The 24,922-nt window shown below is 36.1% G+C and overlaps 1 protein-coding gene across 8 annotated transcripts in view; it reads right to left on the minus strand.

The window, feature by feature from the left end:
* Positions 1-24,922, minus strand: part of Suco (SUN domain containing ossification factor) — a 71,761-nt gene that overhangs the window by 26,972 nt on the left and 19,867 nt on the right. For 4 of the 8 annotated variants that reach the window (XR_015048053.1, XR_003836497.2, XM_029476805.2 and 1 more), the window contains exons 5-15: positions 23,608-23,745; positions 23,074-23,224; positions 19,900-20,023; positions 18,995-19,131; positions 18,473-18,540; positions 8,588-8,695; positions 7,145-7,250; positions 5,497-5,517; positions 5,238-5,293; positions 4,718-4,809; positions 3,927-3,992 (exon numbers count right to left, since the gene is read on the minus strand). Coding sequence is in view for 6 of the 8 variants with exons in the window: in XM_029476805.2 (XP_029332665.1) it covers positions 3,927-3,992; positions 4,718-4,809; positions 5,238-5,293; positions 5,497-5,517; positions 7,145-7,250; positions 8,588-8,695; positions 18,473-18,540; positions 18,995-19,131; positions 19,900-20,023; positions 23,074-23,224; positions 23,608-23,745 (1,067 nt within the window). In the remaining 2 variants the exon portion in view is untranslated. The remainder of the gene's footprint in view (positions 1-3,926; positions 3,993-4,717; positions 4,810-5,237; positions 5,294-5,496; positions 5,518-7,144; positions 7,251-8,587; positions 8,696-18,472; positions 18,541-18,994; positions 19,132-19,899; positions 20,024-23,073; positions 23,225-23,607; positions 23,746-24,922) is intronic. The other 4 variants (XM_021155061.3, XM_021155012.3, XM_029476817.2 and 1 more) reach the window with 3 other exon arrangements.

A 24,922-nucleotide genomic window follows, 5' to 3' on the forward strand; every position in this document is an offset into this window, starting at 1 on the left:
AAAGCTGCCACTTTCAAACGTCTTGCCCTTAGATGTGACAATCTGATGAACAGAGAAGTACAGCCCTGGATTTTTACTCAGGCTGAGGTGTTTCTCTGAGGTAATGACAGAACAGTAATGGCCATCAATTCACAAACCCCAAGTCAGGAATGGAAACTGCTTCTTTATAAGTCTGCTCTGAATGCCAAACAATACCACCCTATTGGACATGATCTTCTGCTTACACTACCATCAAATAAAGTTCAGACAAAGCTGCCTGCTTTAAAAATGTCAAAAATTTTAATCTATAGTTTATATTCTCTTGTATTCACAGTAAACCTGTTTGTTCTTCGGATTTCCAATTTAAGTCATTGTTATTTAATTAACCGAAACCTATGTTAATCTGTATAAAGAATTTGTCTTTTGTGTTATTTGAAACTTAATTTTATTTACTAGCTCCACAGTAAGAAGACACAATATTCTATCTCTTAAAAACCTGTTTGTTGTCATTTTAGGTGATGGTTTGGTAACAAAAGCAAAATTTGAAAGATATCTATTTTCTCAGTTCATTTAATGAAAAGAAACAATTTCCTTATGTTAATAGAACATTTTTTTTGATGTTTTGAGACAAAGCAACTTTGTGAACAGTCTGTTCTGACTGTTCTACATGCACAGCCAAACGTGGGTCAGCTTGTCATCACAGTAACTAAAGTCCTAATGGGTAAAGTAGTAACGTCAAACACAACTCCACACTGGATTAAATATTCCCTCATTTCTCTGAGTGGAGAAAGTTACTCATCTCACATTATTCCTCTGGAATGAAAGACTCCTAGGGACCAAACATCTTTATGTTATGGTTGAGTCTTTCAGTACACCAATGGCACTTTGGCTACAGAAAACACAAGTTGTCTAGGATGCTGAGATGGAGATTTTGGCCATATTTCAATATACCAAGATAAACCAACCAAAATACCACCTCTTCTATGTGCTCTCGGCTCCCCCTGGATAATCATTTCTACTTTCTATTTGTAGGACCACATAGTGCATATATATTAATTTTCTAAAAATATGTTGATTTAAAAACTGCATTTTGTCTTAAACATGTAACTAAGAGAAAAGACAAACTTATAAGAATATCAAAGTAAATAGCCATCTGAAAAATCCACAAGACAAAATTCAAGTGAAATAGAAATGGTACAGAGAATTCCTATTGACAAAAAAGATTTACGTGTTTTAGTTCAAGAACAGGAGTCAGAAGACTGAACAGGCATGCACATATGCTGCTGTAAGACAGCCATATCTCCTTCAGTGATAGTTAAATTACACAGGAACAAGCATGTCTAGGTACAGAGTATGTATGTATGCATGTATGTATGTATGTATACATTCTGGTGATATATACTTCCTGTGAATACTAACTATAGGTTAAGCTATAAAACTCTAAAAAAACTACTTTAAAAATTTACATAACTCTAATGCCTGACATGAAAGCCAAAATGCTCCAAAATATACTTTTTGAGCACTAACAGTTCCACAAGTAGAAAATTGTAAATATGACTTCATAGGATAAATCACAAGTCAAAATTCAGGCACACTAAAAATACAGTATATAATTATCTTCAAGCATGAAAAGTCAGTAAGCAAAAAATAAAATTTAAACACACCTTCAAGCTATATGTATACATTATGAAACTAGAGAATTTCACGTTTAAACTTATATCTCATTCTCAAGATGCCCCATTATGCATATGCGCTACTCTGAAATACATACTGTCAAATATTTCTGGCTCCAAGAATATCAATTAGGAGATACTAAATACGTTCCCAATAGAAAAAGGAAAAAGAAGTTTTTATTAAGATTAAAAGTACACAATTCTGTTTTGTAGAGACTATGCACACAATTTTTAAAAGGGAAAAGTTTGTTTTGCACACACTTCTAATCACAACACGTGGGAAGTAGAGGCAAGAGAATAAGTGTGAAGCTACCTGACCTGCACAGATGTTTCAAACATAAAACAGTGGGAACAGCGCAGTGCAGTAGCAGAGTGCTTGCCTAGCATATGAAAAGCCCTAGATCTGCTTTCCAGAACTAAAATGCTGGGTTCCAAAGGAGGCCAATCCCACGCTCATTTTGAACCGCCAAACCTGGACATTCTATGTCCAAACACTGGTTATTTAGACTAATTCTACACATGCATGCACTCCTTACACTATTAGTTATCCTATCTTAGAAAATGTGGCTAAGTCAGGTTCAAAAGCAACCATTAATTTTTCAGATCAGTAAACGTCATGACAGCAAAGTAATGCTTCCTTCTCACCACCTACTGTTTTGAAGCCTTATGAAGTATATCAATAAATAAGTAAATAAATACATGGAAAACTGTATCATAAAAAAGAGGTATATGTCATTTCAAAATCTATTTTCCATACTATAGAGCAAGTGACATTTCCCTGTCCCTATCATTTCACTATGCAAATTCTTTCAATATAACCATCAAAACCCATAAAAGAAAAATAGAAGAAAAAAGTGTTAGCAAGAAACATATTTCTCAAGGTGAGAGACAAAAAAATATTGGGACCAGAGTAATCCTTTGTATGTATTATACAAAAGTATATGGTCAGAAAAGAGACTACAAGTAGGGAAATGTCCTACACTGGCATGTAATTGTTTTAATGGCATCTACCAAGTAATCCCATAGGAAGAAAAAGTAAAATGCAGAATATTAATAGGACTTTCCCTTATCTAAATCTATAGTAAGAAACTATCTCCCTTTTGTGTCCTTTCCTTTCTGGTAACCATCAGAAGTTAAAGATATTTTAGTCTGAATCTAATTCCATGTATAAAAAGAAAAGAAAAAGGTGTTTCCTTAGAACTAGCTCAATATCATTAAGAATAGTGATTACTATACAACATACAAAAATACATACTTAATAATAGCAAAATCCAGATACATAACATATAATCTCATCTTGTCCCACAGCACTATTTTTATATCAGCAATAAAAATAACAACAGGTCCTAACTGAAAGCATTGCTCATATTCAAAAAGCCAAAAATTAGCAACAGGGGATTGGGTTGTAGCTGAGTGCTACAGTGCTTTCCTGACATGTGAAAGAAAACAAAGTCAGTGAATATAAATGAAGTATAATAAACTAATAAGAAGTGAGCATTATATAATGGGTTCTCCTCTAGCAGGTATTCTTAACACACTTATTCTCATCCCTGGGAGGCTGCTAAAACCTTCTTCTCCATGGAGAAGAAAAGAGATGGAGAAAAGAAACAATAAAAAGAAATTGACTCAACTAAACATGCATATACATGGTGAGAGACAGTTTGTATTCACACACTTATATGACCTCTAGTTATTTAGTTATTAATCTCTAAATACAAAGAAAATGCTCTTAGTTAATTTTGTATTAACAGAAAAATAATGTTCCAGTTGGGTAGTACTTTTCCAGAATTATCTTTAGCCAGTCTACCCCTATATTCACACTAGTTTGGGAGAACAACTAAACCACCAAGTAGGTATCTTAGTCACCTTGTCATTTTCAACAGCGTAATGTATTGATACTGTTATTGGTGCATTCTGGAAACAGATGTGATATTTTACCGTTAAACAGAAAACTAGGCATAGGCACAGATTACCAAGCCTTCATGCACAACGAATTTACTTGTGATGCTTCCTTCATTTTTCCTGAAGAAATTCATAGGCCTATCTTTACTGCAAAGAGATTATACCGTACAAATCTGATTCCATCCCATGCTTAGATTTCCCTCCTTTTTACCAACTGTAGTCCACTTCCACATAAGCTCCTTTCAAAGCTAACACAGGTCAAGATTGGGAGCACAAGCATCCTAAACTATACTGTAACAAATAGCCTGTCAGAAAGACAGCAAGCGAGACTGAGACTTTAGCAGCATAAATAGGAAACCCCCAAATACTCACTAGTAGCAGAACCAAGAAGATTTTTTGAAGATTTATCCTCCACAGTATTATAATCCAGGGGATAATCTGTTTTAAGAGAAGAAAACAATTTTTGATAAAAACTATTTCCAATAACAGCATTTAAAAGTTCCTGTATTTTGTCAGTTAACTGACATATAAGACATTGTATAGTAAATATTAACTATACATTTACATAAAGAGGTTCAGAAGCCTTACAGGTGTAAATCAAGGACAATATATTAATGCTAACCAAAAATATTAAACTATACATTTTCCCAAGCTTTAGCAAATATCTTTGTATTTTTGGTAGGAAAATGACCAAAAAAAAAACCCCCTTTAATTCTTAAAGTTATGGTTCATACCATTTTGATCAACTAAAGAAACCAGCATAAAACTTACCCCCTCCCTTCTGACTTAAAGGAGCTTTTAAAAGACTCAGGTCTTCATGTACTTGCTCCAAGGCTCAAGGCAAATCAATAGAATCAATATTTTCTTCTGTTGTTACATTTTTTCTGAGTTTAACCGATTCTTGGGCCCAGAATTGAGATATACTCATAACTTATAGCATTGGTATTACAAGAGTTCCAGTTACAAAGAAGTCACAGGTAGGTTTGGGAAACAATTTAAGTTACAAAACACTCACTCTAGAAAATACATTTTTAAAACAGGTTAAACCATCTATAATTCACCCATTACTATTAGAGTACCAAAATAAATAAATAAATAAATAAATAAATAAATAAATAAATAAATAAATAAATTCCTGATAGTCACCTGTTTACATCACTTACCATAGTCCTCATCAAATAGTTCCTGACGTTCTGACTGATACTGGGAGTCAGCAATTTCTTCATATTCTTCCACCATGCTAGTACCAAAAACCCTAATAACAATTCCATTACAGTACAAGTTACTAAGGCTCATCTCTTCACAACGCATGAGCAAAAATGTCACAATCAGGGTTAATGTTTTATGGGCCACTAGCTTTTGCCCTTCAAAATAATAAATATTTCTTACATTTATTCATTCACTACTTCCATAAATATATTTAACTTAAAGAATTTAGAAATATAATGACCGATTTCCTATCAATCTGTGCTTCTATGTATTATCAACACAATAAAACAAAGTAAGCTAACAAGAACATAGAAAATAAAAGGTTTATGTTTCAGACTATCTTGACATTTTTTTCAAAACACATTCCACAACAATAACTTCAGATACGAGAAAATTCTCTCTTCACCTTAAAAACATTAAGGTTTTCTATATCCCTTGTAAGATAAGCAGCAGAAAATATTCGTTTTGTATTACCTTATTAGGCTTAAAGGACAAAAGTGCTCTGATCCAAAATGTGATAGCAGCTCCACCTGAAAAACAGAAGCCCGTGAACCAGAAGCCTCGAGGCACCCTAAGGTGAACACCCTCAGGCTTCTCAGTACAGCGTTTCTAAAAACACAATCACTGCCCCCAAAATCAGTACTTATAAAGCATTGGGACTTCTTTTTATCTTTGTAATGTATTAATATGCCATGGTCTATTATTCAATATTGCAAAATAGAAGGTTGCTAACCTTTATGTACTTGATGAACATCTGAAGCAGGAGAAAGGAAAAGAAAAAGGAATCAGTTGCAAAGTCTGGATCACATGCCATAAGTAACAAGTATCTGCAACCCACATGTACGCAGTGTGGAAGCAACGCGCGGGCAGGTAAGATTGTAGCATTCCTAATTCTTTGCAGGTCCAAAAGCCCTAATTTCCATTTTTTACCATAACAACTGAAAAGCACAACCTAAATACATGTAATAGATTAGCTTTAAGCTAATAAAGTGGAATAATCTTTAAATGCAGTTGTTTTCCATCTGTTAAATAAAAAAGGATTCCTAACTGATGGTTTCTAGAAACCATGTCTTTTGTTAAGTATTACTGCCATGTATACAGATAAATGTATATATTAATAAACAAAATAATTTATTAAGTTTTTCTGGTGGTTTTAAAATATTGTATCCAATGTGTTTCAGGGAAGACGTAAGTTCTGGTATTCTATTATTTCAAATACAACTGATACAACTGATACAAGATGCTTTACTTATAAAATGCAAGCTTTAAAAAGTCATTTGTATTATTTGTATTTAGTTACTTTAGGTGAACAGATACCCAGGTAAAAATTTGTATGCATATATAGCATTCATTACTATAAGCACGTGGCTTTTAGACTAAAGAGGGTTTTCCCAAACAAACAAAAAAGCAGTTCATAACTTATACTATGGTTTCTGTCCACAAAGCAAGCGAGCAGGAGCTTTATGTGGCAGTTTTACACTGAGAATGCCAACTGCATTTTCAATATAGAATCCAGCACTTTCATACTGAAATTAGGAATACTACAAGTTTACCCATTTGTAGAAATCAATTTAATTCATGCTTTAAAAAGAGAGAGTAAAATCCCAGAAGACAAAATCAAGTAGGTATAAGTTCTTACAACTTAAAGAAAGCACAGAAATTAGAAGTTTGCAATTTCAAAAGGTCTTATAATTGACAGCATGGTACTTTAAGATGTGTCCATTATTTTCTATTAAAGAAAAAAGGTTCAGGAAAGAGGCATAGAAACTTCCATAGATTATTTAAATTCAACTTGAGTAACAGTTGGTAAAGTAAGCAATGGAAATATTTAGTGTCTAAAGTTTTATCTGAAACTGCTAAACTGTTTCATTTAATTATAAAAAGGGAAAGCTATAATAAAAATGAATCAATAATCTAGGAATAAGATTTTTAAAAATTAAAAAAAAAATCACACCTACTTAAAAGATTTCAACGGCAACAATGTTTAAAGTTTCACAACAGAACACAATGCCAGGTGGATGGCAATTTACAGGTCTAAGGCATGCTGAGCGTGGTGCTGCATGACTGTACTTCACACAGAGGCACCAGCACCTGGTGAGTTAGGCCAGGGTGGGCTACATGAGACTCTGCCTCAAAAGAAAAGAAAAGCAAAACTCAAAAACAAGACTTGTAACTTGGAGCTTGTTAAAATAGTTTGGTCTAGATTACCAAGAATATAAAAATGTCAGAATAAAAGTTGTCTATAAAATAAAATAGCCCAGAAAAAAAAAATTTAATTAGTGTTATGCTAGGACTCTTAGTTTCTCTAATTCCTAAGTGAGCAGGGTAGATAACTAGAATAGTTTCATTACAGAACATAGTCCTATATGTATAAAGATTACCTTCACGTATTTTGCATACATCTGTTCATCCAGGGGAAAACTTTGGACATTCCGCTCATCTCTACCATGGAAAGTACCCAGCTTAATCCATTTATTTGTGGGATATCTAAAAATGTAAAAATAAATTTATCATGTAGTTTTTCTTCTCATTTAAATAAGACAGGCCTTGAGTTCCACTTCACTGGGAAAGAGTTACTTGAAAAATCACATTAACAAACAGAAGACAGGGAAAGAGAAAAGCAGGAGCAAGGCAGTGTCAAGGGTTTAGGGGAAAAAAAGTAACCCATGAGACACCGGGAGACTGTTGCATGCAAGCAGTGAGTGGAAGGTGATGAGGAAAGGCATGAATACAGCACTAGTAGAAAGCAGGTTAGAAAACACATTACCATATTTAAAATAGACATCTTCCATAGCTAGTTCCTTTAAAAGAAAATTTAGGATTCAACTCCAAACCTGTTATTGTTTGTAATAGTTAAAGAGCCCAAATTAATGAGTTATCCCTTCTCTTTAAAAAACATGCATACTTTAATTTTCAGTGCCAGATATTACCATCTAACATGTACAAATTTAGGGGGATATTCTGGAAAAAAAGGTTAGTATCAAAATACTAGATGGAATTCTCAATACATTTTGAGAACTGGTTTCAAAAGCCATACAGATATGAAGATGACTCTGAGGGAGAGGAAGACCACTGAAAGACCACTGGAATTGCCATCAATTGACAGCAGCACAGGGGAGTCACAGCATCCTCTAGGACACACTAAACAACATCCTCTAGGACACACTAATATACAAGTAAACACCTCCATTGTGGGATAAAATTAAATTATAATTAAAACTGCTATGCTTTAGGCAAAATATTCTCAGGATATAAGAAATAAAAAGATACTCAGTAGAATAAAAAACTAAACAGGAAAAGCTGAAAAGAATATTATTAAAATGCTAAGAATGCCAAGAACAGAATATGGTTGGTCCTCTTTCTGACTTCCTTAGATATTTACTTCTTCCATAATCATGCAAGTAAAAAGTTTTTAAAACACTTCACCAAAAACATACATTGTGATATAAAATGAAGCACTTACATAATATGTGCATATTTTTAATACATTTCAAAGAACTCTCAGAAAGCAACAAGCATAATGATTAAAATAACTGTGAAGTCACATAATTCTAGATTGGAATCTTGTTCCTCCCAAATACTAAACCATGTGACTTATACAAGCTAATCCCCTGTGTCTTCAGTTTATAAGGGAATAACATAGCATACTTGTGATGTTTAAGTATTACAAGAGCTAAGTGATTAACAAAAGCCCATAATCTAAATGTCATCACAAACTGCTATTAAAAACTAAAACAACAGAAGACAACAGATTGGCATGTGAGCTTAATTTTTACTCTGAAATTCTATCACGGGCTTTATAGAAAACAGTTTTAAGAATTTACCTGTCACTGATAGAAACCAGAAAGTCTTTGGGAGTAGAAGAAAATAATTCATAATTTGCAATATCAAATTGTTTCACTTGAATTGGCTCACAAAGTTCAATAACAAACCTTCAAAAAGAAAAGACAATTATTTACATAAGCTAACCAAAGCAGTTCATATTAAAACATCTGTATAAACTAGACATTTAAAAATTACCAAAATGTAACAGGAATAGTGTTTGCAATCTAATCTATCCACTAAAAAAACGCCTTGATTGAGACAGGCATTACCCAGTGAGAAGAAAGAACACTGATGTTTGCTCCTATGATGTTCTTTTCTTTTCTTTAAATAGTTTTACTAAAAGCATCCTGTATCCTATGTATAAGAATCTTTATACATAGCTACTATAAAATATCTCTTTAAAATTATCTGATGGCAACAACTGTCCCAAATGACCACCCTGTATTAACATTTTGCAAAGGTTACTAAGAAAAAGCAAAAATGTCAATTTAAATATTTATCTAAAAGGATTAAAAACTGTCTTTCCAGACAATGAAGCAACTAATGCCGTTTAAGATTAAGGCCCATGGTTCAATTCCTATCACTTGAAGACGGACGGACGGACGGACGGAAGGAAGGAAGGAAGGAAGGAAGGAAGGAAGGAAGAAAGAAAGAAAGAAAGAAAGAAAGAAAGAAAGAAAGAAAGAGGGGGGGAGAAGGAGGGAGGAATGGAGAGAGGGAGGGAGAAAGGAAGAAAAAGAAAATTATGTGCGAGCCCTACTGATGGTAAGGTGTCGTCACATTATGACCACTCAGGAAAATATCATAATAATAGTATGTTACAAAAACTGCATATAGCATCACATTTATGAAAAAAGAAACTCATGGATAACATTCCAATCTGTTTTAAATAATTTTTTCATCAAATGTAATTTAATTTTCACTCATTCACTCATTCATTCAGTGTGCATATGTGTGTGGCGGTTCAAAGGCAACTTGCAGGAAGGAGAGGTAGGTCTCCCCTTTCGCTATGTTGGCCCTTGAGTCTGAACTCAGGTTATCATGCTTGACAAGTGCTTTCTTGACATGTTGAGTGATACTGCCAGAGCCGAATGAAATCAAAGACATAAAAGTAACTGTGTAATTTTGGAGAAAAACAGAACTAAGTTCCAGGAAAAGGTAAAACAAACAAACAAACAAACAATCAGGCTTCAGAGAAAGGTGAAGAAGAAAGCCAAGTAACATTTATGAAATGCTTACTCTGGCTCAGATACTTCATTAGACAGTTACATCTGTCCTCACACCAAACTGCAAAAGATATTGTCTCTACAGACTCACTTAACAGATACTAATTGAGTATTTCACATTTTTTTCTTCTGTTAATAATAGAACCTCCTAAGCTGTAGCTACAATATGGCTTTCTATCACAGACTTTATGTTTTGTGGTTTTAGATAATGGGTTGTAACCACAACTGTCAACTATAACTTTCAGGTTAACTCCAGTTCCAGGAGATCTAATGCCTCTTCTGGCCTTATTTAGGTCACCTAGTACATATGTGGTACAAAGACATAAATGCAGGCAAAACACCACTAAGACATCAAAAACGTAGTAATAATAAAGGTTCAAAGTTAGAAGCACCGCCTTCAAAATACACGAGTTGAAAATGTCATTCTTTTATTTGACAATTTTCAAGGATGAAAACCATGTTGATAAAAAGGTAAAATGTAAGACATCCAGCACCCTCCCAGCCGGAGGACAGTGGTCCCCCTGCACGGGAGCACCATCTTGGCTCCGAGACTCCGCCAAACCTAGGAACTTCAGGTGAGAGTGTGCACCACAGAGGCAGACAGCTTCTGGGACAGGAGGGAGCCACAGAGCCGCTAAGGCAGCACCCTTTTGGGGCCGCAGACATCCAGCACCCTCCCAGCCGGAAGACAGTGGTCTGCCCTGCACGGGAGCCCTATGCCTCAGGAGCAGGGAGCGCCATCTTGGATCCAGGACTCCTCCGAACTTAGGAACTTAGTCTGCACAGGTGAGAGTGTGCACCACAGAGGCTGACAGCTTCTGTGACCTGCGAAAGCAACACAGCATCTGGGAAAGGTTCTGTTTTGGGCCTTCTTCTTCGGCCAGGAGGAGGTCCAAACACCAGATATCTGTACACCTTCCCTTTAAGAGGAGAGCTTGTCAGCAGAGAGTGCTCTAACCACTGAAACTCAGAGGAGAGAGCCTGTCTCCCAGGTCTGCTGATAGACAGTAATCAGAATCACCAGAAGAACAATCTCTAAACAGAGACAACTATAACAACTCCAGAGATTACCAGATGGCGAGAGGTAAACGTAAGAATCTTACTAACAGAAATCAAGACCACCCACCATCATCAGAACCCAGCCCTCCCAATTCGCCCAGTCCAGGGCACCCCAACACACCTGAAAAGCTAGACCTGGATATAAAAGCATATATCATGATGATGGTAGAGGACATCAAGAAGGACTTTAATAACTCACTTAAAGAACATGGCTAAAGAGTTACAAGTCCTTAAAGAAAAACAGGATAACACAATCAAACAGGTAGAAGTCCTTAAAGAAAAACAGGAAAACACATCCAAACAGATGATGGACATGAACAAAACCATACTAGACCTAAAAAGGGAAGTAGACACAATAAAGAAAACCCAAAATGAGGCAACACTGGAGATAAAAACCCTAGGAAAGAAATCTGGAACCATATATGCGAGCATCAGCAACAGAATACAAGAGATGGAAGAGAGAATCTCAGATGCAGAAGATTCCATAGAGAACATCAGCACAACAATAAAGGAAAATGGAAAATGCAAAAAGATCCTAACTCAAAACATCCAGGAAATACAGGACACAATGAGAAGACCAAACCTACGGATAATAGGAGTGGATGAGAATGAAGATTTTCAACTCAAAGGACCAGCAAACATCTTCAACAAAATTATAGAAGAAAACTTCCCAAATCTAAAGAAAGAGATGCCCATGAACATACAAGAAGCCTACAGAACTCCAAATAGACTGGACCAGAAAAGAAATACCTCCCGACACATAATAATCAGAACAACAAATGCACTAAATAAAGATAGAATACTAAAAGCAGTAAGAGAAAAAGGCCAAGTAACATATAAAGGCAAGCCTATCAGAATTACACCAGATTTTTCACCAGAGACTATGAAAGCCAGAAGATCCTGGACAGATGTTATACAGACACTAAAAGAACACAAATTCCAGCCCAGGCTACTATACCCAGCCAAACTCTCAATTAACATAGATGGAGAAACCAAAGTATTCCACGACAAAACCAAATTCACACATTATCTCTCCACGAATCCAGCCCTTCAAAGGATAATAACAGAAAAAAAACAATACAAGGACGGGAACCACGCCCTAGAAACAACAAGAAGGTAATCCCTCAACAAACCTAAAAGAAGACAGCCACAAGAACAGAATGCCAACTTTAACAACAAAAATAACAGGAAACAACAATTACTTTTCCTTAATATCTCTTAATATCAATGGACTCAACTCCCCGATAAAAAGACATAGACTAACAAACTGGCTACACAAACAAGACCCAACATTTTGCTGCTTACATGAAACTCATCTCAGAGAAAAAGATAGACACTACCTCAGAATGAAAGGCTGGAAAACAATTTTCCAAGCAAATGGTATGAAGAAACAAGCTGGAGTAGCCATTCTAATATCTGATAAGATTGACTTCCAACCCAAAGTCATCAAAAAAGACAGGGAGGGGCACTTCATACTCATCAAAGGTAAAATCCTCCAAGAGGAACTATCAATCCTGAATATCTATGCTCCAAATACAAAAGCAGCCACATTCATTAAAGAAACTTTAGTAAATCTCAAAGCACACATTGCACCTCATACTGGTATCTTCAACACACCACATTCACCAATGGACAGATCATGGAAACAGAAACTAAACAGAGACACAGTGAAACTAACAGAAGTTATGAATCAAATGGATCTGGCAGATATCTACAGAACATTCTATCCTAAAACAAAAGGATATACCTTCTTCTCAGCACCTCATGGTACCTTCTCCAAAACTGACCACATAATTGGTCACAAAACAGGCCTCAACAGATACAAAAATATTGAAATTGTCCCATGCATCCTATCAGATCACCATGGACTAAGGCTGACCTTCAATAACAAAATAAATAATAGAAAGCCAACATTCACGTGGAAACTGAACAACACTCTTCTCAATGATACCTTGGTCAAGGAAGGAATAAAGAAAGAAATTAAGGACTTTTTAGAGTTCAATGAAAATGAAGCCACAACATACCCAAATTTATGGGACGCAATGAAAGCATTTCTAAGAGGAAAACTCATAGCTCTGAGTGCCTCCAAAAAGAAACTAGAGAGAGCACACATTAGCAGCTTGACAACACACCTAAAAGCTCTAGAACAAAAGGAAGCAAATTCACCCAAGAGGAGTAGACGACGGCAGGAAATAATCAAACTCAGGGGCGAAATCAACCAAGTGGAAACAAGAAAAACTATTCAAAGAATCAACCAATCAAGCAGCTGGTTCTTTGAGAAAATCAACAAGATAGATAAACCCTTAGCCAGACTCACTAGAGGGCACAGGGAAAGCATCCTAATTAACAAAATCAGAAATGAAAAAGGAGACATAACAACAGATCCTGAAGACATCCAAAACACCATCAGATCCTTCTACCAAAGGCTATACTCAACAAAACTGGAGAACCTGGATGAAATGGAGAAGTTCCTAGACAGATACCAGGTACCAAAGTTGAATCAAGATCAGGTTAATGATCTAAACAGCCCTATATCCCCCAAAGTAATAGAAGCAGTCATTAATAGTCTCCCAACCAAAAAAAGCCCAGGACCAGATGGGTTTAGTGCAGAGTTCTATCAGACCTTCAAAGAAGATCTAATCCCAGTTCTTCACAAACTATTCCACAAAATAGAAACAGAAGGTACTCTAACCAACTCATTCTATGAAGCCACAATTACTCTGATACCTAAACCACAAAAAGACCCAACAAAGATAGAAAACTTCAGACCAATATCCTTTATGAATATTGATGCAAAAATCCTCAATAAAGTTCTTGCTAACCGAATCCAAGAACACATCAAAACAATCATCCATCCTACCCAAGTAGGTTTCATCCCAGGGATGCAGGGATGGTTCAATATACGGAAATCCATCAACGTAATCCAGTATATAAACAAACTCAAAGACAAAAACCACATGGTCATCTCGTTAGATGCAGAAAAAGCATTTGACAAGATCCAACACCCATTCATGATAAAAGTCTTGGAAAGATCAGGAATTCAAGGCCCATACCTAAACATAATAAAAGCAATCTACAGCAAACCAGTAGCCAACATGAAAGTAAATGGTGAGAAGCTTGAAGCAATCCCTCTAAAATCAGGGACTAGACAAGGCTGTCCACTTTCTCCATACCTATTCAACATTGTACTTGAAGTCCTAGCCAGAGCAATTCGACAACAAAAGGAGATCAAAGGGATACAAATTGGAAAAGATGAAGTCAAAATATCACTTTTTGCAGATGATATGATAGTATAGATAAGTGACCCTAAAAATTCCACCAGAGAACTCCTAAACCTGATAAACAGCTTCGGTGAAGTAGCTGGATATAAAATTAACTCAAACAAATCAATGGCCTTTCTCTACACAAAGAATAAACAGGCCGAGAAAGAAATTAGGGAAACAACAACCTTCTCAATAGTCACAAATAATATAAAATATCTTGGCGTGACTCTAACTAAGGAAGTGAAAGATCTGTATAATAAAAACTTCAAGTCTCTGAAGAAAGAAATTCTAGAAGATCTCAGAAGATGGAAAGATCTCCCATGCTCATGGATTGGCAGGATCAACATTGTAAAAATGGCTATCTTGCCAAAAGCAATCTACAGATTCAATGCAATCCCCATCAAAATTCCAAATCAATTCTTCAACGAATTAGAAAGTGCAATCTGCAAATTCATCTGGAATAACAAAAAACCTAGGATAGCAAAATCTCTTCTCAAGGATAAAAGAACCTCTGGTGGAATCACCATGCCTGATCTAAAGCTTTACTACAGAGCAATTGTGATAAAAACTGCGTGGTACTGGTATAGTGACAGACAAATAGACCAATGGAATGGAATTGAAGACCCAGAAATGAACCCACACACCTACGGTCACTTGATCTTCGACAAGGGAGCTAAAAACATCCAGTGGAAGAAAGACAGCATTTTCAACAAATGGTGCTGGCACAACTGGTTGTTAACATGTAGAAGAATGCGAATCGATCCATTCCTATCTCCTTGTACTAAGGTCAAGTCTAAGTGGATCAAGGAACTTCACATAAAACCAGAGACACTGAAACTTATAGAGGAGAAAGTGGGGAAAAGCCTTGAAGATATGGGCACAGGGGAAAAATTCTTGAATAGAACAGCAACGGCTTGTGCTATAAGATGGAGAATTGAGAAGTGGCATCTCATGAAACTGCAAAGCTTCTGCAAGGCAAAAGACACCATCAATAAGACAAAAAAACCACCAACAGATTGGGAAAGGATCTTTACCTATCCTAAATCAGATAAGGGACTAATATCCAATATATATAAAGAACTCAAGAAGGTGGACTCCAGAAAGTCAAATAACCCCATTAAAAAATGGGGCTCAGAACTGAACAAAGAATTCTCACCGGAGGAATACCGAATGGCAGAGAAACACCTGAAAAAATGTTCAACATCCTTAATCATCAGGGAAATGCAAATCAAAACAACCCTGAGATTCCACCTCACACCAGTCAGAATGGCTAAGATCAAAAATTCAGGTGACAGCAGATGCTGGCGAGGATGTGGAGAAAGAGGAACACTCCTCCATTGTTGGTGGGATTGCAAGCTTGTACAACCACTCTGGAAATCAGTCTGGCGGTTCCTCAGAAAAGTGGACATAGTACTACCGGAGGATCCAGTAATACCTCTCCTGGGCATATATCCAGAAGATGTCCCAACCGGTAAGAAGGACACATGCTCCACTATGTTCATAGCAGCCCTATTTATAATATCCAGAAGCTGGAAAGAACCCAGATGCCCCTCAACAGAGGAATGGATACAGAAATTATGGTACATTTACACAATGGAGTACTACTCAGCTATTAAAAAGAATGAATTTATGAAATTCCTAGCCAAATGGATGGACCTGGAGGGCATCATCCTGAGTGAGGTAACACAATCACAAAGGAACTCACACAATATGTATTCACTGATAAGTGGATATTAGCCCAAAACTTAGGATACCCAAGATATAAGATACAATTTGCTAAACACATGAAACTCAAGAAGAATGAAGACCAAAGTGTGGACAATATGCCCCTTCTTAGAATTGGGAACAAAACACCCAGGGAAGGAGTTACAGAGACAAAGTTCGTAGCTGTGATGAAAGGATGGACCATCTAGAGACTGCCATATCCAGGGATCCATCCCATAATCAGCTTCCAAATGCTGACACCATTGCATACACTAGCAAGATTTTGCTGAAAGGACCCAAATATAGCTGTCTCTTGTGAGACTATGCCGGGGCCTAGCAAACACAGGAGTGGATGCTCACAGTCAGCTATTGGATGTATCACAGGGCTCCCAATGGAGAAGCTAGAGAAAGTACCCAAGGAGCTAAAGGGATCTGCAACCCTATAGTTGGAACAACATGATGAACTAACCAGTACCCCGGAGTTCTTGTCTCTAGCTGCATATGTATCGAAAGATGGCCTAGTCGGCCATCACTGGAAAGAGAGGCCCATTGGACTTGCAAACTTTATATGCCCCAGTACAGGGGAATGCCAGGGCCAAGGGGTGGGGGTGGGTGGGTGAGGGGGAGTGTATTGGGGACTTTTTGGATAGCATTGGAAATGTAATTGAGGAAAATATGTGATAAAAAGTATTAAAAAAATAATAAAAAAAATTTTTAAAAAAGGTAAAATGTGATAAGGAGAATTAGAAATTTTTGAAATATTATTTTATAGGAGCACTATATAGAATTTCCACATAGAGAAACCCCTTGGTTTCTAAATTATCAATAAAAAATACAAGGAGGTAGATGTCTTTCTCTCTCTCTCTCTCTCTCTCTCTCTCTCTCTCTCTCTCTGTCTCTGCATTACATATATATAAATACATATAAATGTGTAAGTCAAATGCACCTCTTTATCTAACAGTTTGAAAGAGGTGCTTACAATAGTAATAAAAAAGTGCTGAGGAACACATTTCAGAAACGATAAACGGAAAAAGGTTAAGTGCGTTAAACAATAAGGATGAACCTTGTTTTACTGGTAGTAAAACTCAGTATCTGTCATTTAAAGATTCAAAACAATCTCAAATAAAATCTCCATATTGAAATCAGGAATGAAACAAGGAAAGTCTAAAAATAATAGTAATCAATCAGAGGTACCAAAAAACATCACAAGTCCTAATGTACGGAACGTTGCCCTATTAGATATGAAGATCTGTAAGACTGAGTTGTGGAAACCAACCCTGGGTTTTCTGAAAATACAGTAAGCACTCCTAACCTCTGAGCTAGCTTGCCAGCTCCCTCAACTGGCTTTTAAACATGAACTTTTGAACACAAAACAGTGTAATAAAAGTGTATTAACTCCCCCACAAATTGTTCCTGTCTATAGTATTCATTAAAAGATTTATAAAGCAGTGGAACCGAAGTAAGAGAGTATTTCTTAGATGTCTTTCTCTTCTATATTCGTAATTACTGAGCACTGTCATTTTTACCTGTTTAAATCTCTTTCAGATATATTCCTCTCTTCCATACTCAAACTGAAATTATTTAGCTCAAGGTTATGATTTCAAACTGAAGCTATGACGATAGTCTTCCACCTCATTTCTCTGCTTCAACTGAATGTTCTTGTAGAGGCCATTCTTTGAAGATAAGCTTTCTTGAAATGCTAATGAGATAATGTCACGTCTTTATAAATGTTAGCCTACCTGTCTTTAAAACAAAACTTGCAAACTGTAAAACTGGAGAATGCTCAGCGAAAAAGTGCTTGCTAGTCAAGTTTGAGGACAACTGTTTAGATCCCCAGCACCAAGGTAAAAGCTGAGTGAGGGCAACAGCTGCCAGTGATCCCAGGAAACTCCTGGAGCAAGCCAGCTAACTAGACTAGTGGGATCAGCAAACTCTGGGCTCAGGTGAGAGACCCTGCCTCAACATGGAAAGTGAAGAGAAGAGTGATCAAAGAAGACACAGCAGGCCTCCATCCGCACAAGAAAACATGTACTCCCACATACAAGCACATCATGCAAATGTGTGTGTGTGTGTGTGTGTGTGTGTGTGTGTGTGTGGAGAGGGAGAGAAGGAGAGAAGGAGAGGAGAGAAGGAGAGAGGCAGAGAGGGAGAGGGAGAGAGATGCATGCACACTGTTAAGCTGAGTACATGCAGTACTAAATGGTCTAATTGTAGCTAGACAGCTAGATTAATGCTCCAGCCTCGTCATCTCACTACTCTAACTGTACCTTCTTGTCACAACTAAACTGCTTCTACATAGTCATCCAGAAGAGATATGGTCCTATTAAAACACGGTGACTCCATCATCTGCTACTTCCTATGGGCCCTTTAAGATTCAGCCCAGAAACGACCTCTTCTAAGAATTCTCCTTTCTCTTCTCTTTGTAGACAACCCGTCCAACAGTACTTTTGACCAGACCTGTCACTATTAACATTTCTATCTCCTTAAAAGAAAAGGCATCTTGTTCTTAATTTGGGGGTAATATCCATATTGATCAATCATAAATGCTTATTAAATTACACAGATATATCAGTCTTACCCCAATAAAGATGTTCATGTATAAAATATACTTTGTAAAATTTTATTTACTTACCAGATTTTAGTGCTGCAAGGATTCAGCATATAAAGGTCCATATTTTCTATAAGAATAGCAGATGTGCTCTATTTCAAGAGGCAAAGAAAATAAAGAGAAGTTTAAAAATATTTCAATTCAAAATTTTGGGGAATTCCTGTACTTTGACTTTTAAAATGAGCCTAAGATAGACTACGTGTGGGGAAAAAAAATAAACTAGTTAAAATTTACTAGTTAAGGCTGCAGCATTAAATTAGCCTTATATCAATTTGTCCTTTTAAAACTTACAATGCCATTATAAAGGAAAATAACTTTTCAGGAGCTATTTTTAAAGCTGCATAGATTATTAAATGATTTTTAAAGCTGTAATGTGATCAACTAATGTAACAAAAATTTGACACTATAAAATATTTAAAAGCATAATCTCATATTAGTTAATAAAGTTAAAAAATAATTCACATTGTAACAGTTACTGTCAACCACTGTCTGCTTTTAATAAAGTCACTAGTTTCTTATATTTTTTATAAAAAAAACAAAAGGTACCTTGGCTTCTGGATTAGCTGCCAAAATTTTGGCACCACACTCCACAGAGGCATAATTATTTCTATTTTTCTGGACCTTTTTTGTGGCGTGTAGACCTCCATTAGAAGACGGATGCAACGACTGACCTGTAGACAAACCTTATTATAAACACATAGATGATTATGATCGAAAGTACATCCTTGGCCCCTAGCAACACAATCATCTCAAAAGTAACAGGCACTTTCCAGAAAGGAATAGGTTTTAATTCCTAAAAACACAGCTTTAAAATACATGAGAAATCCAAGGCAGACATGGTGGCACATGCTCATAATCCCAGCATTTGAGATGCCACACAAAGAGGATTGGCATGAGTTTGAAGCCAGCCTTGTATTCACAGTTACATCAAGGCCAACCAAAGTTACATACAGAGATTCTATCTCAAAACTAACAAACTAGAAATTCAAAATGTTTTAAAACACCTGGAATAAAAATTCACATTTCCTGAGGTACGTCTAATACCAGAACATAAAGATTTACCATGAGAATACTGCCTTGTTGGTTTTATGTTTTATTCTTTTTTCTTTGAATCCCAACATTAAGAATTCTTATTTCAGAATTATTATGCAAACGGTTTAAAGCTTTCTAACTGACCTTTCCATGTCCAAGTTTTTCCCCCATATATTGGGAGTGATATTATCACTCTTTCTTATTTTACTATCAGTAGATAACTTCTAACAATAGATTTTAATTAATATTAAAACTGTATACCACCAGTAAATGGCAGTGTAATCAGCAGCAATGTGGTATATCTTTGAACAAGTTTTTAGAAAGGTTGTTTTATAATTAGAAAGAGAAAACACATAGTTAAACCATCCCCCCAAATAATTTTTTTTTTTTAAATTAAAAGAATCCCAATGCTGTCTTACTTTTTTCTTTCTCTACCTCCATAACTTTCTTCTTCCACTCATCAAACGTTGGTATATCTTCTGGATCTTTCGGACTTGTGACAGATGTAGGGTCAGCTTCTCCTGGTTTTGTATAATCAGAGCTCTGAAAGAAATGCCCCCCACAAAAAATAATAATAACAACAAAGGTGAGCACACATGCTTCTTTAAAACTAAATAAAAATGTAATTTTATAATGAATACTATTTAAAATGAAATAGTGATTTATTTAAAATTCAAGTTAATATAAAAACTAACTTTAAGCACTAAAAAATTATGTTAGTAATATAAACATAACTTATTTTAAAAACAAAACAAACAGAATGCTGTATCTTAAATTGACTACTCAACCAGAGAGAAAGTGTGTGTACACTTGCAGTACAACCACCTTAAATATACTTACTTACTGATTAAAATAGTCATTTCAGATGTAGCATATTGCTTTTACAAAATCAGTAACAAGTATCCTATGCATACAAGCTTTAAAGTGGATATTTAAAATGTTATTTTAAAAGCCCCAAGACCTTACGCTTTAAAAGCATACAGAAATTGTGTTACATGCGGGCAAAAGAATTTACAAAAGAAAACAATATGGCTGTCTGGATGCACTTTTAAAGCTTTGATGCACTTGTTATACAAAATGTAAAAATAAAATGAAGACAGTAGCCGGGTGAAACAAGCCTTGAGTGCATTCAACGAACAAACGAGTGGGTGTAAAAATTAACTGAAAATCAATAAGCAGCAAAAGGAGTAGAAGCAATAAATTTAACAAAAAGAAAATGCAGTCATAAAATGCTCACAAGAAGCTATGAAAATCAGAGACATAAATAATACCAATTTGATGGCGGTTATAGTGTGATACTCTGGGCAAAGTGTTACATATCTAATGCATCATGGGGATTCTATCAGATTGCTGAAGGAGTCTTAAAATACAGTATTAGCGGCACGGGAGAGATGGCTCAGTGGTTAAGAGCACTGACTGCTCTTCTGAAGGTCCTGATTTCAAATCCCAGCAACCACATGGTGGCTCACAACCATCCGTAATGAGATCTGATGCCCTCTTCCGGTGTGTCTGAAGACAGCTACAGTGTACATACAATAAATAAAACATACATAAAACAATAAATACATCTAAAAAAAAGCTGAGCATGGTGGCGCACGCCTTTAATCCCAGCATTTGGGAGGCAGAGGCAGATGGATCTCTGAATTCAAGGCCAGCCTGGTCTATAAAGTGAGTTCCAGGTCAGCTAGGACTACAAAGAGAAACCCTGTCTCGAAAAACCAAAAAGTATTAGCAAGATGTACATACCTACTAATTCCTCACCATGTGCAATGTCAGTAAAAATGTGTATAATTCCATAGTGCAGCACTACTTCTAATATAGGGTAATCAGAAAAATGAATATCCCTCAAATGAAAAATTGTAAGAAAATAACTATATCAAGCACTAACAAGACAAATAAAAAGCTGAATGAACCACCAACCAAAGAGTACACAAGGTAGGACTCATGGCTCTAGCTATGCAGCAGAGGATGGCCTAGTCGGTCATCAATGGGAGGAGAGGCCTTTGGTCCTGTGAAGGCTCTATGCCCCCATGTAGGGGAATGCCAGGGCCAGGAAGTGGGAGTGGGTGGGTGGGTTGAGGAACAGGGGGAGTGGGGAGGGGATAGGGGGTTTTTGGAAGAGAAACCAGGAAAGGGGATAACATTTGAAATGTAAATAAAGAAAGTATTTATTATCATTTAAAAAAAAAGCTAAATGAAGGCACAGAAGTCATCACAGACTGTCTTGAAATGATCATTTTTAAACCATCAAATGCATGATAGCATTATCTGAAGAGGAGCTGTAACTAGCTACACTATTTTTTTTTCTTAAGCAGAATAATTCACTTGCCTATTCATTTCATGGTTCAACTATCTGTACATTACAGAAACAAAACAAAACTAAAGCTTTTCAATAATGGATGCTGCAAAGATCTAATTGTATTAGAAAGCAAACTGGTTTACATGAACTTAACTAGGCAGAATTATTCTGAACTGGATACTCATGTGTTATTTCTGACAACCTTTTTAGGATATTAATTTGTTCAGGAAGTAATTACATTTTAATTAAAATTTCATTCTTCTACCTATTATCACAGGCTCACAGTCTAAGGCCTTGGGTACTGTAGTTGGTTAACAGTTGAGACAAGTAAATTTAAGACAGCTAGCTGCCAAAGGAGACATGCTTTAATGTCTGCCTACTTTTACTTATGGGTGTGATATCTGACAATTGAACCTTAACGGCTCTTGATCTGGTTCCACTGGGAAAATTAAAATGAGTTCTTTTATAATACCAGACTAGAAAACACTGAGTTCCTGTGTTTCTAGGAAGCCACAGACACACAAAGCTAGTCCTATGAATATATAAAGCTCTGTAATTTAAGTTAGGAAGGTCAAGTGAAAATTCATTGAAAGGAACGGAACATCTCAAACTAAAAGGAATAAATAAAAAGGTGTGCTTGGCATTTTACATTATTCTTTCATTCTATTTATTTTGCTTTCAACTTGATGAAAAACATCTTTCACTTAGTTATTTCTTACCAGAGGGGGATCCTAAATTGTTGGGTAAAAGGTTCCCTTGGGAACTTTTTTTTTACCAAGGTCTTCACAAAGAATAAAGACAACTGCTTCACTATAATAAAGTCCAACTTTATTGGAAGAATAGTTTCAAGACAGTAGTTTAGCATTCAGTTGTACCTTGCATGTAAGTAAAGAAACCAAAAATGTGCCCTTAAAATATTCTAGCTGAGCAGAATATATTTGTTCTCACTGAATTAAATACTATTCTTCAATTTAATGGTTGTAGCATCTGTACAGATCAATAACACCGCTTAAGCAGGATTTTACTTATATTGTCCCAAAGAGCTGATGGTGGGCAGAAAGTCATGTGATTATATATAAAACCCAAGAGACTCCATTCCAGAACACCGTTATACATAAACACTCGGCAGTGTATCATGAGGTGACTACCTGCTATACATAGACACAGAGTTCATCAGTTTTATGACTAAAGTCCCTAATTTTATAAGAAATATGTTTAGCATTTTATTTTCAAGATTGCACTACTAAAGTAAGTTACATAACAGAACACTAGTTAGCCAAAGTCACACACTAACCTCATTTTTTAAAGTATCTGAAGTGTTCAATGCAGACTTCGGATCACCATGGTCTTGCTCACTCACTGAAACTTTTGATTCAAATTCTGATTTTGTTACTTTTTCTTTGCCGTGTGAAGATGACACATTCTCTATATGCTGGCCAACAAGGCTATATAAAAGCAAAAGATATATTAAACATATTTTAGCTGGATAGCAAATTTTCATACAATGTGATTACCACACCCAAGGTACACCTAAACAGAAGCACAAAGAGATAAAATTCCAGTAATAAAAGTGGAATGAAGCTTGCAGCAAACAACTTTTTTAAAAAAAATCACATTGTGGTTATTACAGAATCTTATCACTAATCCGATGTGGTAGTGCAGGCCTCTAATTCCAGCATTTGGAAGGCTGAGACAGGAGGAGCCTATGATTGAGGCAAGCCTGGGTTACCCATAAAGTTCCACGTTAGCCTGGGTGGTCTACACAAAAAGACACTTTCATGATAAAAAAGCAAAAAGAACCACAGTTCAAAGAACTATTGATACCCACCTCTCTGGTGGACTGACAAAAGCAGGTTGTTCCACTGAAGCATCTGCATCAGGAGCCTCCCCAGCATCACAGTCAGCTTCAGGCTGCTCCACTTCACCTGGCTTGGCTATAGATAAAGTACCAGACTTTTCTACTTCACTAAATGAGGAAAGAAAAAATGATAAGCCAGTGATTTAGTAGACTTAATATACATTTAAATTCTAATAACAATGTTGAAACATAAACCAAGAAAAAAGAATGTTTGAAGATCTACAGAATGTTTTCAAGGATTATTATTTTATTTTATTTTATTTTTTGGTTTTTCGAGACACGGTTTTTCTGTGTAGCCATGGCTGTCCTGGCACTCACTCTGTAGACCAGGCTGGCCTCGAACTCAGAAATCCACCAGCCTCTGCCTCCCGAGTGCTGGGATTAAAGGCGTGCGCCACCACTGTCCAACTCAAGAATTATTATTAAATTGGGCACAATGGCACATGCTTTTAATCCCAGTATCTAAGAGGCCAAACAGGAGGACTGAGAGGTCAAGGCCAGACTGAGCTATTTACTTTAAACCATGAACAATCAACTGTTGACTGATCTATGGGTGTTCCTTCACCTAAAACACTACAGAATTTTATAAAACAAAATATTAAATGAATATTTGGCCTGATAAAAATAAAAACTTTTTTTCTAAGAGTATCTTCCTAATATTTGATTTCTGCAGCTATTGAATCAATACTGTTGGAATTAGCAAAATCTACCAATTATTTCGAGCTACTTCAGTGACGCTTTACTGCACTTTTACAATTTTACTATTAAAAATGTGTCAATATTTCAATATTTTTCTTCCCTTACTTATAATTTTCCAATCAAATTTTTTTAATTTTACTTTTTTACTTATTCACTTTATATCCCACTCACTGCCCCCCTCTTAGTCACTCCCTCCCACAATCTTTCCCCCTTCCTCCTTCCCAATTCCCTTCTCCTCTGAGCAGCAGAGTAACCCCTCCAACTTGGCACTTCAAGTCTCTGCAAAGCTAGGTACTTCTCTCCTGCTGAGGCCAGACCAGATAGCCCAGCTAGTAGAACATATGCCATGTACAGGTCACAGCTTTTAGGACAGCCCCTAATCCCAGTTTTTCAGGATTTTTTTTTCAATTTAATTTAATTTAATTTTTTTCCAATCAATAATTTTTAATAAAATGGGAGAATAAGAACATACTGTTAAGATAAATGTATTCTGATCTTAATTAGCTTCTGAAATACTATCTAGACTTTTTCCAACATGCATTCTGTTCCCTTTTCCTTAACTGAGCAACATTCTCAAATGATACCA

The sequence above is a fragment of the Mus caroli genome, unplaced genomic scaffold, assembly GCF_978045245.1.
Source record: "Mus caroli unplaced genomic scaffold, Mus_caroli_1 scaffold_1, whole genome shotgun sequence".
Lineage (NCBI taxonomy): Eukaryota > Metazoa > Chordata > Mammalia > Rodentia > Muridae > Mus > Mus caroli.